The sequence below is a fragment of the Fistularia commersonii genome, chromosome 13 (genome assembly GCF_037954325.1).
Source record: "Fistularia commersonii isolate RoL2024-O1a breed Wild chromosome 13, RoL_Fcom_v1.0, whole genome shotgun sequence".
NCBI classification, from domain to species: domain Eukaryota; kingdom Metazoa; phylum Chordata; class Actinopteri; order Syngnathiformes; family Fistulariidae; genus Fistularia; species Fistularia commersonii.
This window is the reverse complement of record NC_141296.1, coordinates 5160478-5174124: the sequence shown is the minus strand read 5'-3', so window position 1 is coordinate 5174124 and position 13647 is coordinate 5160478. Positions and strand designations below refer to the sequence as shown.

At 37.0% G+C, this 13647-nt stretch overlaps 1 protein-coding gene across 3 annotated transcripts in view; it reads left to right on the top strand.

Moving 5' to 3' along the window:
• Nucleotides 1–1215: 1215 nt before the first annotated feature.
• The window catches only part of pcdh11 (protocadherin 11), a 115394-nt gene continuing 102962 nt past the window's right edge, over nucleotides 1216–13647 (top strand). For all 3 annotated transcript variants that reach the window (XM_086157728.1, XM_086157727.1, XM_086157729.1), the window contains exon 1: nucleotides 1216–5325. In XM_086157728.1, the coding sequence (XP_086013854.1) occupies nucleotides 4780–5325 (546 nt within the window). In that variant the 5' untranslated portion in view covers nucleotides 1216–4779. The remainder of the gene's footprint in view (nucleotides 5326–13647) is intronic.

The following is a 13647-nucleotide window of genomic DNA, read 5'->3' as shown; positions in this document are numbered from 1 at the left end:
AGGAAGTTAGGCAGTTGGATCAAAATCATGTTTTGAACTTAATGGGGTAACTAAGCCTGTATTATAAGACCTTCGTCCGTGTGTGAACAATTTGGACTTTGGACCATTCCTTTTCATGGCGGGTCACGTATTTGCTTGCTCCACCGAATGCCACCATACAGATAAAAATAATTGGGTGATTTTAGAACATCTCCATTATTTAAGACGGTATTTATTTTTCTTGCTATTTGCCATTGTTGGTTTGAAAGAGAAACCCCAACTTCTCACAGTGGATCGCATATCAAACCGTCCTGGACTATGCGTTCACCACTTGTTTTGATCTTAGAATATGGTCACCATGATACACGCTATATCGAAAATGTTACCAGGTGTTTTGGGAGTGGACCTTTTTTTTTTTTTTCCTTTGGTTTTATTAAAATGATAATCCACTTTTTATCTGCTGTTTTCCATTTTTGAGAGACTAGTGTTTTTTTTCTGACTTTGTTGGATTAATTAAGCAGTGCTTTACGCTTATCTTTTGTTTGTTTCAATATATGCATCCGCCGAGCTTTGGATTTAAGTCCGAGTCTGGAATGAAGAGGACGTGTGGCCACGTCCAAATATTCAGAATTAGATTTATCAGTCATATTATATTTGCATGTGTGGGCTGCCCTCTTGAGGTCTGTGATTACAGGGTTGTAAAGTCGTCATCTTGCTAATCCAAGAGTAACATCATCCGGTGATCATTTATTTGACCAAGCTTTAGCTCACAAATATGAAATTCTAGCTATAATATGAAAATTTGTAAAGCAAAGCGGGGTTGTTTAATCCGAACGCAAACACTGCACGAGGAGATATGAGCTAAACCCTGAAAAACGCTATTCTTTTTTTCATTGATCAAAAATCCGATAGAATCATGGCCACGTTTGAACTTGAAAACACGTATTTTGTAAGTATTAACATTGTCAAAGTTGCTTTTCATGTCAAACATAATTTCTTTGCACTTTCTCTTTATATAGTCATTGTTGAGGTTCCCCTTAGGGAAAACTGTTTCTATTCCTCCATTGTGTAAGAAAAAATTCTTCTGGCTGGGTGGACTGAAAAAAGAACTGACTGATCTTGACAGAAACCTGGTCTGTCAGGCTGTCAGTGATCCTTAAAGCTGTTAAAGGAGAGAAAGCCCAAGACAATCTAATGTATTACCTTTACCAAATACAACCCCCCCCCTTCTTTTTTTTTTTTTTTTGTTAAATCTTCATTTTGATCCACACACAAGTTTTACATCGGAAACCGGAGAATACCAGGTCCTTAAAAAAAACAAACAAAAAAAAAAAAAACTCCAGGGAATAATCACTGTAAAAAGTTCACGGTCGAGATTATCTTTTGGATTCAAGGTAGGCAGTGGGAGTTGTAAGACTCCCTTTCCCCTGTTATCCTCAGTGAATACAAACAAGAAGGTCTGTCCATTGCGCTGTCATATGAAGTGATCCAGGGCAGGCCTGGTTGTCTTCACTTTCTGTCTCCCGGGGGGAATGCTTGGGTTTGCCCACTGCATTCAACCTGCTGTCTGGGTCTGAAAATAGCATTTCTGGAACCTCTTGAAATATAAGCAAAGGAGAACCTCTGACTGACACTTAAGAATTATTTTACGTCCACTCTTTTTTTTTCCTTCACTCAACCAAATCCATCGCCCATGGACAGGTTGATAAAGAGCCGTGACATGCGAAAATTGGCCTAATGTTGCAAAATTATATTCAAGAGAAATGTGAATAGAATAAAAAAAAGTACGTATCACCAGTATGTGCCTCCCTCGTATTGTGCACTTCGGTTGAATCGCAATATTTTAAATGACCAAGGAAAAAGACATCATAAAAATGTCTCCAATTACCACAAATATTTACATTGTGGATGTACTCTTTCTGTCAACACATGACATAATATTTTCACTCCCACATCTATACTTCAGTCAAAAAAAAAAAAAAAAAAATGATAGTCACCTTCTTCCTGAAAATTGTTGACAGTTAAAAAAAGAGAGGCGAAATCGACATTATTCTTTGATCTTTTCTCTTGTCGTTTCACCGCGGTGGAGACTCACATCTCACATAAGTATGTAATTTTAACTTCATTATGTGTTCAGCCTTCGAGTGTCTGGTGATTACAACAGCAAAGCTTCTCATCCTCGGAAAGATGCAGACTTCAAAGTAAAGCGTGCACAAGTTATAAGTTACTAACTGGATTGATATAGATAGATAGATAGATAGATAGATAGATAGATAGATAGATAGATAGATAGATAGATAGATAGATAGATAGATAGATAGATAGATAGATAGATAGATAGATAGATAGACAGACAGACAGACAGACAGACAGACAGACAGACAGACAGACAGACAGACAGCAAATAGAGATATTATTATTCTTTTTTTTCTTTTTTTAACCAATAGTTTGATTGACTGATGCAATGCTGTCTGTAACCCTGTATCACAAATAAGGAGCAAGTAACCCTCTTAGCAATCGGTTTTAGTCATGTATTTGCAATGGGTATTCTCAATGAATTAATAAGACTGTTTTGTAAATTTCTTATTTTTAATTAATCCCCCTCTGTCAGCAAGAGCTTGTGAGAACACTGTTGGCTGGCCAATGTAGAGGACCCCTGTAGTGCAATTTAAGTAGTCGTACCTTTATTGTTGTACTCATATAAATAGATGGGAATTTCATAAGGTAGGAAATATTACTGCCCCCAAGAGCTATTTGTGGTCCCTTGTTACTGCAAGTATGAATGCTTCTTCAACACCAGCGGTACATCATTTGCGGGATGGCTGTCATACTCTTTTGCCGTACTTTGAAAAGAAATGGACGTTTTATTTCAATGCAGCCGCTTTATGAATATGAACCAATATTTCAAGGCAAATTTTATGGGGTTAATAAAAACTCAGGGGCGTGGTTGACTTAAGCATACAGAGGACGGTGAAATGACAAATCGTAGTGAAATACATACGAGGAGACGATATTATCGTGAGAGGCAAACAAAGCTGTGGATTGTTTTCTTTCCTTCAGAACAGCACCGCCTGCTGAAAACAATCTGACAAATGAGGCGTTTAGATTTTCTGCCCTTCACAAAATATCATTGAACACATATACCATAACAATCAAACAGAAAGCCAATTAATGTTTCTTTGTCAAAGCGTTTTATACAGACCAGTCTGACTGTAGTAGCAGGGATATCATTTCAAATGAGCTGTGAAGAATTTCTAAGCAAGGAACACATTAATGAATCAAGCAAAATTTGAGCTGGCAACCAAAATAAAGTAAATATCCAAACAACTGGTTCAATAATCCACTAACCAAGTGGTGTTAAGCAGTCAATATTTCATATTAACATATGCTGGCACTTATTGCTGAAAGTCAGCCTTTCATCGTTCTTCAATGACCTACTTTGGTTTGGAAAATTGGGGTCCCTGCCCTTACATTTTAGAGTTTGTTCAATTAAATTTGGCATACGCAAACTGTATTTTTTTTTAATTTCTATTTTTCATTTATTTTTTTAATAAAAAAGGACCAGCAGTAATAAATAATGCCTTCAACCATAGAATTGTCAGAATTTCACAGGCAACGTCCATGCATTATACCAAACATAAACTGGATAGACTTTACATTTAATATCTGGGAAGACTTATCTTCTTGGATGGAATGAAGTTATAAATTAATTTTAACTCATTTGACTGATGGAAGCTCCCGCAATTAATAATTTCACATCACTGTCTGTGACTAATATGGATAGTCTAAACACTGCGCTTATCACAGTTGATGTTTTCACACATGAATGTATGTGAAACAGCTCAATTATTGACATTCAAAGCAAATGAGGCTCTCCATTAATTGCTGCTGTCAAGTGGTACAACTGCAAGTGTGTATTCGCCCATGCAAGCACCAATGCTTAAAGGTTATCTGAACAGCTTAAAGTGTGATATAAGTAGCAATTTGGACACTATTCATCATTTTAAGTCAAGTTAATTAACAGGAAAATAAGACTGCATCTATAAACAGTAAGGTTGTGATGTTGTGAAATTCAAATGGCGGACTTTTATTCTTATCTTTTGTCACGTAGCGAACATTTTCATCACAATATAATAGATTGATTGATTGATTACTCAAATTGCTAACCCTCATTTGTCCATTTGCTCAGTGGATATTATCAAAGGTTAATCGCGTAAGACCGCCATGAGTGTGTTCTCAAAGATATAGGACGGATATGTACTCCTAACTATACTGCTCAAAAAAATAAAGCGAACACTTGAACAACACAATGTAACTCCAAGTCAGTCACACTTCTGTGAAATCATAGTGTCCACTCAGGAAGCAACACAGATTCATTTTGACTTGTTTTAAGGACATTACATCAAAGTTGGATCAGCCTGGAGTTTGTTTTTACACTTTAATTTTGAGTGTGATTCCTAATCCAGACCTCCATGGGTTGATACAATTGATTTCCATTGATCATTTTTGTGTGATTTTGTTGTCAGCACATTCAACTGTGTAAAGAGCAAAGTATTTCATAAGAATATTTCATTCATTTAGATCTAGGATGTGTTTTTTAAGTGTTCCCTTTATTTTTTTGAGCAGTGTAGTTGGGACCAATTGGCCAAGAGAAAGTAATACTCATTACAGCAAAACCTGAATAACATGTGATTCATTATTTTGACAGTCTGTTCCCTCTCTTTCTTTTTTTTTTTTTTTCTTTTTCTTTGGCTCTTTTGAAACAGAATTGCTGCTGTAAAGGTAAAGCTCCATCCATTCATGAGTATGAACTTGGAAAATCAGGCTCATGCGCTGGTGGTCTTGCTCACCTGTGCAGTCTTCACATGTTGGGCCCAGGAGAGAGACTACACGGTTAAAGAGGAGCAGCCAGAGAATGTCCGCATTGGCAACCTGCGCAAGGATGTGGACCTGAACCTCGACCCCAACATACGGCTATCCTCGCCGCTGCAGTTCAAACCTGTGTACAAGACAGGCGATGTGCCTTTGGTGAGGGTGGAGGCCAACACCGGAGAGATCTTTACAACCAATCACAGAATCGACAGAGAGAAGCTATGCTCCGGCGTCTTTGCCGAGAAACGCTGCTACTATGAAATTGAGGTGGCCGTGTTGCCCGATGAGATCTTTCGATTGGTCAAGATCCGCTTCCTGATTGAGGATGTGAATGACAATGCGCCCCTTTTCCAGTCTACCGTAATAAACATCTCCATCCCAGAGAACACGGCGATCAACACCCGATACCCCGTGCCCTCGGCGTTTGACCCTGACGTTGGGATCAATGGGATACAACATTATGAACTAGTCAAGGTGAGTCTTTTCCTATTTGCATTTTTCCGAGCCATGCATGTCCTTTATACTTTATAGTTTCAAAGCATCGCTTCTTTGGTTTGCAAAAAAAAAAAAAAAAAAAGAGAGGGATTGAAGTGCTTTACGTTCTTGAAGTTTCAAATACCACACGATGTGATTCTGGTCATTGCCTTGGTGACGAGAAAAAAAAAAGGTTTTAAAGAACATGACAGGCTTTTTAAATAAAGTATAAAAGCATCTGAATCAGAGGTTCTTAAAACATACATAACCTAAATAATAATTGATATTTCCAATGATTGCTGATGTCAGTTTCACATTAAATAAAATTGATGGGCTTTTTTCAATCAATTTCAATTTCGGGAAAAGAAAAAAACAACAACAATGAATAATTACATTTACAACTAAAGATTTTCTAAAAACTGACTGACGGACTGACGGATTTTTCTGCGACTACTTTGAAATGGGTGAGAAAGACGAGTATTCTGCTGACGAATTTCTGAAGATGCGCGGACTCGTGCTTCTTTTAGTTCCTTAAAAAAATAGTTACATTCTGCTCCGTGCCATAATATATCTAAAATTCTTTAAGTGAAACTTGCTAGGTTAGTTTATTTCACAATAAACCTTAAATCACTGTTCACAAATGCCTCCTTTAAACTGTATAAACACTTTATATGTAAAATTTTATGGGACAGATATGTCTATATAATTCCTGTTTAACATTTGATATATTTATGAAATGCCATCTTTAATGTCACACACATTTACACTTTAAAATAAATGTTACCAAATGCAACAATACAAAGGAAATCCTCTAGGTTAAATAACCTGAACACAATTGAGTGCATCTGTTGATGATATGAAACCACAAACAAGTCATAAATTAAAAGATGGACTATTGAGTGGAAAATCAAAGAGCAGGGAATTTTATGACATATATTGATTAACAGTCACATACCAATGTTAAAAACCCAATTTAAATACTGATTTGCTAATCACAAGTCACATGTGCAAACAATGATATAATGCACATTTCTGGAAAAAAGAAGTATTATTTGATTATTATTACTGTATCATCTACAGTTTATAAACAATAAAATAATGTGTAAGTAAATGCTGACCACAGTGGACAGTAGATAAGTACATTTTAATGAACTTGAACATATAAAAACATAACTGAATGATGATAAGACATAGTTACTGACTGTTAATTTATAATAAGAACTGTAAGGACATACTCACATTGTGAAGTTGTACCAATTTTATTTTATAACAATATAGAATATTGATTGAGTTTATTAGGCCTCTCGTCACATCATTCATGTTGTTGTTTTTTTCATAATAATTAGTATATGCTAACTATAAATTCTTGATTCACTCTTCAATTTTTTTGTTATGTTTTCATAAAAAAAACATTGAGCATTTTTGAAAATGGCCATCTTGTCCGCTTCCTCTCGAAGGATTTGGGGGGAAGGACATTCATTTGAATGTATATGTGTTACACAGAAAAGCATATATAGGAACATATGTCTATACAAGCAACAGTCGAAAGATCCATAAAATGCACTGGAAAAACCATGAGTCTAGATGTATAGATATGCTCGAGTGACTTTGACACTATTATTACCGCTATAAACTCAAAAAAGGAGTTTATGTTTCCAGCTGTGACAGCCTGTACCGGCGTTAGCAAGATTGAGCCAAACTTGATGTCCCGATTTTCACAAGACCTGATGTAAAGGATGTGACACGGGACACCTGAGATTTCGAGGCCAGATCTTCATTAATGGAAGTGGATTAAATTCATATTTTTTATTTTTGTGGTTTACCAGCATTGTGAGACACAATTTTCAGCAGGGTTATGCCGTTGCAGATTTCCCCTGTTTCATGAAATGACCGCCATGTGAGTTGAAATGGATTTTTGAGAAAGCCAGCAGTTAGTATCACCCTTCCAATGTCTTTCTGAAAAAACCCTTGCTCAGAACATACAGGTAGAATGATTCTTTGGAGCTTCTCTGTGGCGCTAACCACAAACATTACCCACATTTTTGTCAAATCTGATTTAAGTGTACGTCCTGGAGCCCTGAGCATATGTCCATGTGTCTCCAGAATGAGATAGTCAACCACTATAGCAGTAGCAATATACCAAAATAGCATTGTCTATTAATAATAATCAAACAAAAATAAAAAAAATCCTAATAGAAAGACACCCCTCCTATATTGCTATAAATCCACTTTGGACATTTTTCTTCCTCTCTGAATAAATAGACACGTGGAAATAAAAATATCATCATTTCAATATGTAATGTTTCATTAAATGAGCGCAGTTCTAGTGAACTAGATGCTTTCACCTCGTGTCGGGATTTCAGTGAAAATGTACAAGAAAGTGCAGACTAAGCATCTCATACATGATCCATTTCCAGCAACAGGTTACATGTGCTGAATATCATAGATTATAGCAGTTCATAGGGGATGTGCTGTATTATGCTAATGTGTCACGTGCAGATGTAGAAGGGGTGAAAAAAACATTCTTCTTTATCATCTAATTTATGCACTTTTAAACTGCAGTGCAATTTTCTCCACTGCTTAATAGTGCCAGCCCTAAATCCAGAAAAGTAGGATAATATCATGCATTCTTCATTTACAGTCTAAACAGCACTCTGCTTTGTGGGAAGAATATTGGAGCTGACAAATGAAGTGTATTTAAAAGAGAGATGCAAGCAATCTGGAGGGAAGCCTAAACATCATAAATAAAGGAAGGATGCTGGATTTGAGAGCACACTCCAAGACAAAAATGACAAGTCCATCTTGGAGTCTTAGATAGAGTTAACACTGGGTTGTAATGAACAGAATCGTTGCTGTCTGTTACTGCCTTGAATACCACTTTGCATTTTTAAAGAGTCTTCTCTCTGCCAAGGCCTCTCTACCGCAATGTCCTGAATTGTTCATGCCTGGAAAATCACCAACCAAATGTTCTGCTGATTATGATGATCATCTGCAATCATTTTACTGGTCCTATTCAAAATATAAGCATTCTAAATTACAAGCCTCAGCTGAGGTGGTATTATTTTTCAGATAGAATTCTTCTCAATGCATGATTGCCAATACATTACTGATTTAGTTCCTCATATTTCCTTTAGAGTAAGAATTCCAGAATTCATAAAAGAAAGTAAGACTGGAAAAGGAGGATTACAGTAGTCACAGACATTTTCAACATACACATACACACATATATATATATATATATATAGCTATATATATAGAGATATATATAGAAGTGTAGGAGAGAGTCATGGGTTTAGTGGGAAAGGAATGTGCAAGCATTTTCTAGAATAGCTTTAGTCCTCTAAGCCACCCTAGACTATCTAAGTATGGTCTTTTGAGATTTGTCTTAAACCTCACTCAGAGTGATACTTCACTAAGAGTGCTCGTGCCACAGGACAAAAGTGTGAAGAACAGAGCAAGTCACACTCGGTGATCTAACATCACCCATTTGGCATGCCTGAGTTGCCAACACGCTAGATAGAAATGGAAGAAACGTGGAAACATTTTTGTACAACTCTCATTACTTTTTCAAAGATAAGGGGGACAATGAGCAATTTTATGCAACACAGTGCTCCATCACTAACATAATGACTGGTAATCACCCTTTGACTGAAACTCGACCATCAGTGTAGTACAATTGTGTGTCACCTGAACTATGGAGAAGGCATTCTAAGAAATGGTCAAGGTCAGAAAAAGCAATCACATGCATGGATGGAGGAGGATGCCCCATGAAAGCAGATTCTATCACTTTTTATATTCACAGGAGAACTCAAAGGCCGGAATTGAATCATAATCAACGTGGGCTACATACTAGGAAATGTTAATATGATCATCAGTATTGATAATTATCACTATAAATGTCAACTCGCTTTTTTTCTTTATGCCGAGTATTAAGAGCCAGTTAAAAAGAAAGGACAAATATAAGAGCAGGAAGAATATTAAAAATACAAGTGAACTGTTCAAAATCCTCCTACAATTCTTGTTCAAAAGATATGGTTAAATAGCAATTCAGAATCACAGCCACGAGGAAATGATTCGGTTATCGTTCTCCGATCAGAGGGAGGAACCCACGTTTTCTCCCTCCGCTCAGACCGAGTCAGTAGTTACTGTCATTTGCGAAAGCATCCCAGCCACAGTAATGTCCATTAAAAGAGGATACGAGATATTTGAAAATACAACGAACAAAAGGCTTATCATTTAGATGTTTAGCTTTGGAGTAGAACTCAGGCAGGGTGTGTGATACTATAAGCAGAAAGACTACAACCTCAGTATTTGCTGCCACAGATTGGTTTTCACATAAGGCAATAGTCTTAAACATAACATAATAAATGATAGTGACATGAAAATATATACATACTTCCATGCATGCGAAGCCTGTTATTTTAAGCAATTCACACAACACAAGGCTGTTTCCAATTTATATACTGTATATATTGGGTTTTTTTTTTACAGTCACCGGAAATTAACGGTTTCAAATATTACTTTGTTTGACGCCATGTGACTGAAACCGAAAATCGAATATTTGTCAAAGCAAGAGGGCCCGCTCCTTGTATTTGTCGTTGCATGTTACAAAATGGCGCACGAACTGGTATCCATCTGTGGACAAGTTGTTGTGGACCTCCACTCTGCAGTATTGTCATAAATGGTTGTATGGATAGTTTTTGCCATTATGTCAGGATGAATAGAAGTCAAAAGAAAATATTGACAGAAGTAAATTGGCACATGCATTGCACGAATGGGAGGATGCCAAAAATAACTGCAAACTGTGGACAGAAAATGGTCACAAAAATACACATCCATACAGGCACACCAAAAGTTCAGAAATTTCAACAGGCTCTTAATCTGTGTGAACTGTCTATAAACCTGACAAATAGCACCACTACCTCTTCTACACTTGCTGTAACCTCTAAATACAAGAAATAGTGTATTTCTAGCTCGCTTGTCTCTGTCTTGTCATTATATATCTTCCTGCTGCTGCTGCTAAACCATTTCCCATGCATGTGATCACTAAATTACATCTCATCTGATCATCTCAAATAAGAACAAAAAAATCACCTCACCGGCACCAACGCGGTATCTTATGTTTTCAAAATATTTTTCGTGTTTCATCAATATTTTTTCTTATCGTAATAATTATCATGTTAATTGTTTCAATCGCTCAGTTATTATTATTCCTAAAATGTAAACAGGCTTTGTTGATTTGACTTGGAATTTTGACTAGTTTTACACAAATGTCGATCCACAGATTTCCTGCAATGTCAGCTGATTTTTAAGCATCTAACCCAACCAATTCATCCAAAGCATCTCAGGACGCACATAAAATTAGCATCTTTGTTCGGTCACTTAATTTAGATCACTGTGTTGCTATAGGCTAGGCTATGCCTCCTCGATAAACTGTATAAAGAATCAAAGATCTCTGTGTTGGTCGGGTCACGGAGGTGAATGTGAATTATCATTTTTCTGCTTACCAGAGCTTGCATTAGTATATGTACCGACTCAATGACGTAGTAAAATTGAAGATGCGCTTTTAATTGAAGTTGCAGACAAGTGCATCTGCATGCAAAACATTTATCTTTTTGGGAAGTTTATCTTTCATTTTGGTAGTTATTCGTATGTTATATTTATTTTGACGCGTTTGCATCAGTGTAAACGTGTATGACATATGGAGACAAAGACTAAAGGAGGGGTGATAGAAAGAGAGGGAGAGACAAGAGAGTAAATTTCTATTAGCATTATAAAGAGCTGCTATATAGTTTGTGATGAATAGCCCTCCACAGTTTGCCCCATCCATGGCCATCACCGTGACTAGAATCCTGCTGATATATTCACAGCCCAATCTCTGTCTCCTCTGAGTTTTAATAAGGTCATCAACTTGACTGAAAGATGCATCCAGTGATAATCTGAGGTGTTATCAGCAGACAGGGGTTCAGAGTCATCTTTTCCTTATCAGGCACCTTTCCTTCAGTCAGTGTCCCTAGCTCATTTTCATTCAAATTAGCCATTTCTAATTAAATACTTCACATCTCTTATATACACACTATGATTCCCTGATCCTTTTCCGATCATCTGACAACTACTCCAGCAAAGATGTTGGTACCAAAATACCTTTAAACCAACTGTTTCAACCACTCATGTTATGAGACCATGAATAGTGTATTCAAATAATGTATAAAATCAAAGTAATGCTATTGTTACATTGCACTTGTGAATAGAAAGATCATTGTCCATAGTAATGATCATGTTGTTCATGTATCCATTCATTCATTTTAGGTGATACTGCTATCTGCCAATAGGAAACTAAAGAAAAAAAAATATTGCTCCATACGCTTGCATTACTGTACTTTTTTCTCGTAAAAGCGTCACGGAAGGTTATATCGAGTAGCGTTGATTCTACAAGTGTTGATTTGCATTTTAAACTATGGTGTGATAACAGCCCTATTCCATACTTTTGGCATTGTAATGCGGTATGAATCACAAATCATCAGACTTAATAAAGATAGGTATCTGTGCTGTATATTCATGATGAAATGTAGAGGCGTATTGAAAAATGCACTGTACACTTCACTGTTTGAGCTCTGCCCTTCTTGCATAGCCTCAGGGTTTCCACTGAGTGATTCCTGCAAGAGTTTGGTCCTTTCTTAGCCTGTCCTAGATCCTATCACAATCCACCAGACTAATTCTGCATTCAGGAGGACGCACAGGCTGAGATATAGCTCTCTTCAACTTATTGAAATGCGCTGAGTGCTGTCTTGTCAGCTGTAAAATTGTGTGAAACCAAGACAAAAGCAGAGAGGAAATGCTAGCTCATAAATCATTGTGCAACATTCCCTTTGACACATTGTAACTCAACATCCAACTATTAACATCAGGCTTTGCCAAATATCATTGTGCAAATACTTAGCAACTATACGGTACCTGTGGAAGAAAAGGTCATAGAGGACATGCCTTTTGCAGAAGGTTTCTCGAGCTTTTCAGTTCTGCCAGAGATACGTCTGAATTGTCTGTGAAGAATCTACACGGTTCATCCATACAGAAGTGTCATTTTTCATTCTTTCAGAGTTTTAAATATCCCTTTTCTTCTATGACTGCTGCAAGTCACGGGGATGCCAAAAAGGTGTCTGTAAGATCGTTGCTACAATGTTGGCTGTTTTAAACAGTTCTGTCAAACAACATTCTAGGAGCAATTTTTCAGGGTTCACAATAATCTAAAGTCTCCGCTTGTATGGTTCTGTGCGTTGGACTTGACGATACAGTTGCGCGGGGATAGTTCGAGATCCTAAAAACCTTCAAGGGCTTTTGTGCTAACAATTTGGCCGAAATTTTCCCTCCATGAAAAAGGAAAATTTATATATCTTAATCTCATTGGATAGCTATGCCTAGACAGAGTAATCTCTTCCAACATTATGTGCTGCATGAAGCTTATCTCTTTAAAGAGGACACTTTTTCTTGTTTTACCATGAAACTGGTTCTGACTGAAAGAGCTTCAAAGGGCTTCTTTGTTTCATAATGTGCATGCAGCTCATTCATGGGCTTGATCTTTTTATTCCCCCCACCCCCCGCCCACCCGCTTTCTCTGTTATCCTGTCACCTCACTCTCTCTTTCTCTCTCTCTCTCTTCCGCTCTCCCTCTTTTTCTCTCTCTCGCTCTACACCCCTTTTTGAAATTTTTCAGCATTTTTTTTTTTTTCTTATGCATTCATACAGTACTGTATCTGAAATGGTAAATATTAGTACTCGTGTTGTTCCCTGCGAAGCAATTACTCTTAAAAGCCACTGCTAGTTCCTGTGGTTTCTGCGGAGGATTACTTACACATTTGTTTCCATTTTCTTGTCGCTTTACGCTTGCCGGGATTTAGCCTTTCTTGAGCAAAAGCCGTTCGTAATATGAAGGATTTTCCACTCTCCTCTTAATCTATTGTGATCTGGTCGTGTAGTGTATTTAGGAGGTTATTGCCGTCTCCTTTTTCAAGTCGCATTATGAAGCTGAAATGTTGCAAGGCCGTCTTGTCTTTTCGAACTCAACGCGAGACAGGGAGGTTAAATGAAATCTCATTTTTCTGAAGACAAAAGAAATCTGATGAACCTTAAGAGGTAAATGAATCCCTTCAAGCATTAGTTGCAAGGGAGGGTGAAGGGAATTAAGTCACAAGTAGCTGCCACATTTTTAAAGGGATTAATTAACTGATATTCTGAACTATGTATTGTATAATGGTTGAGTGAAATGAATGAGACTTTGAAATGAGATGATGATTGCCCTGTTTGAAAATGCGTCTGATTTTGCAA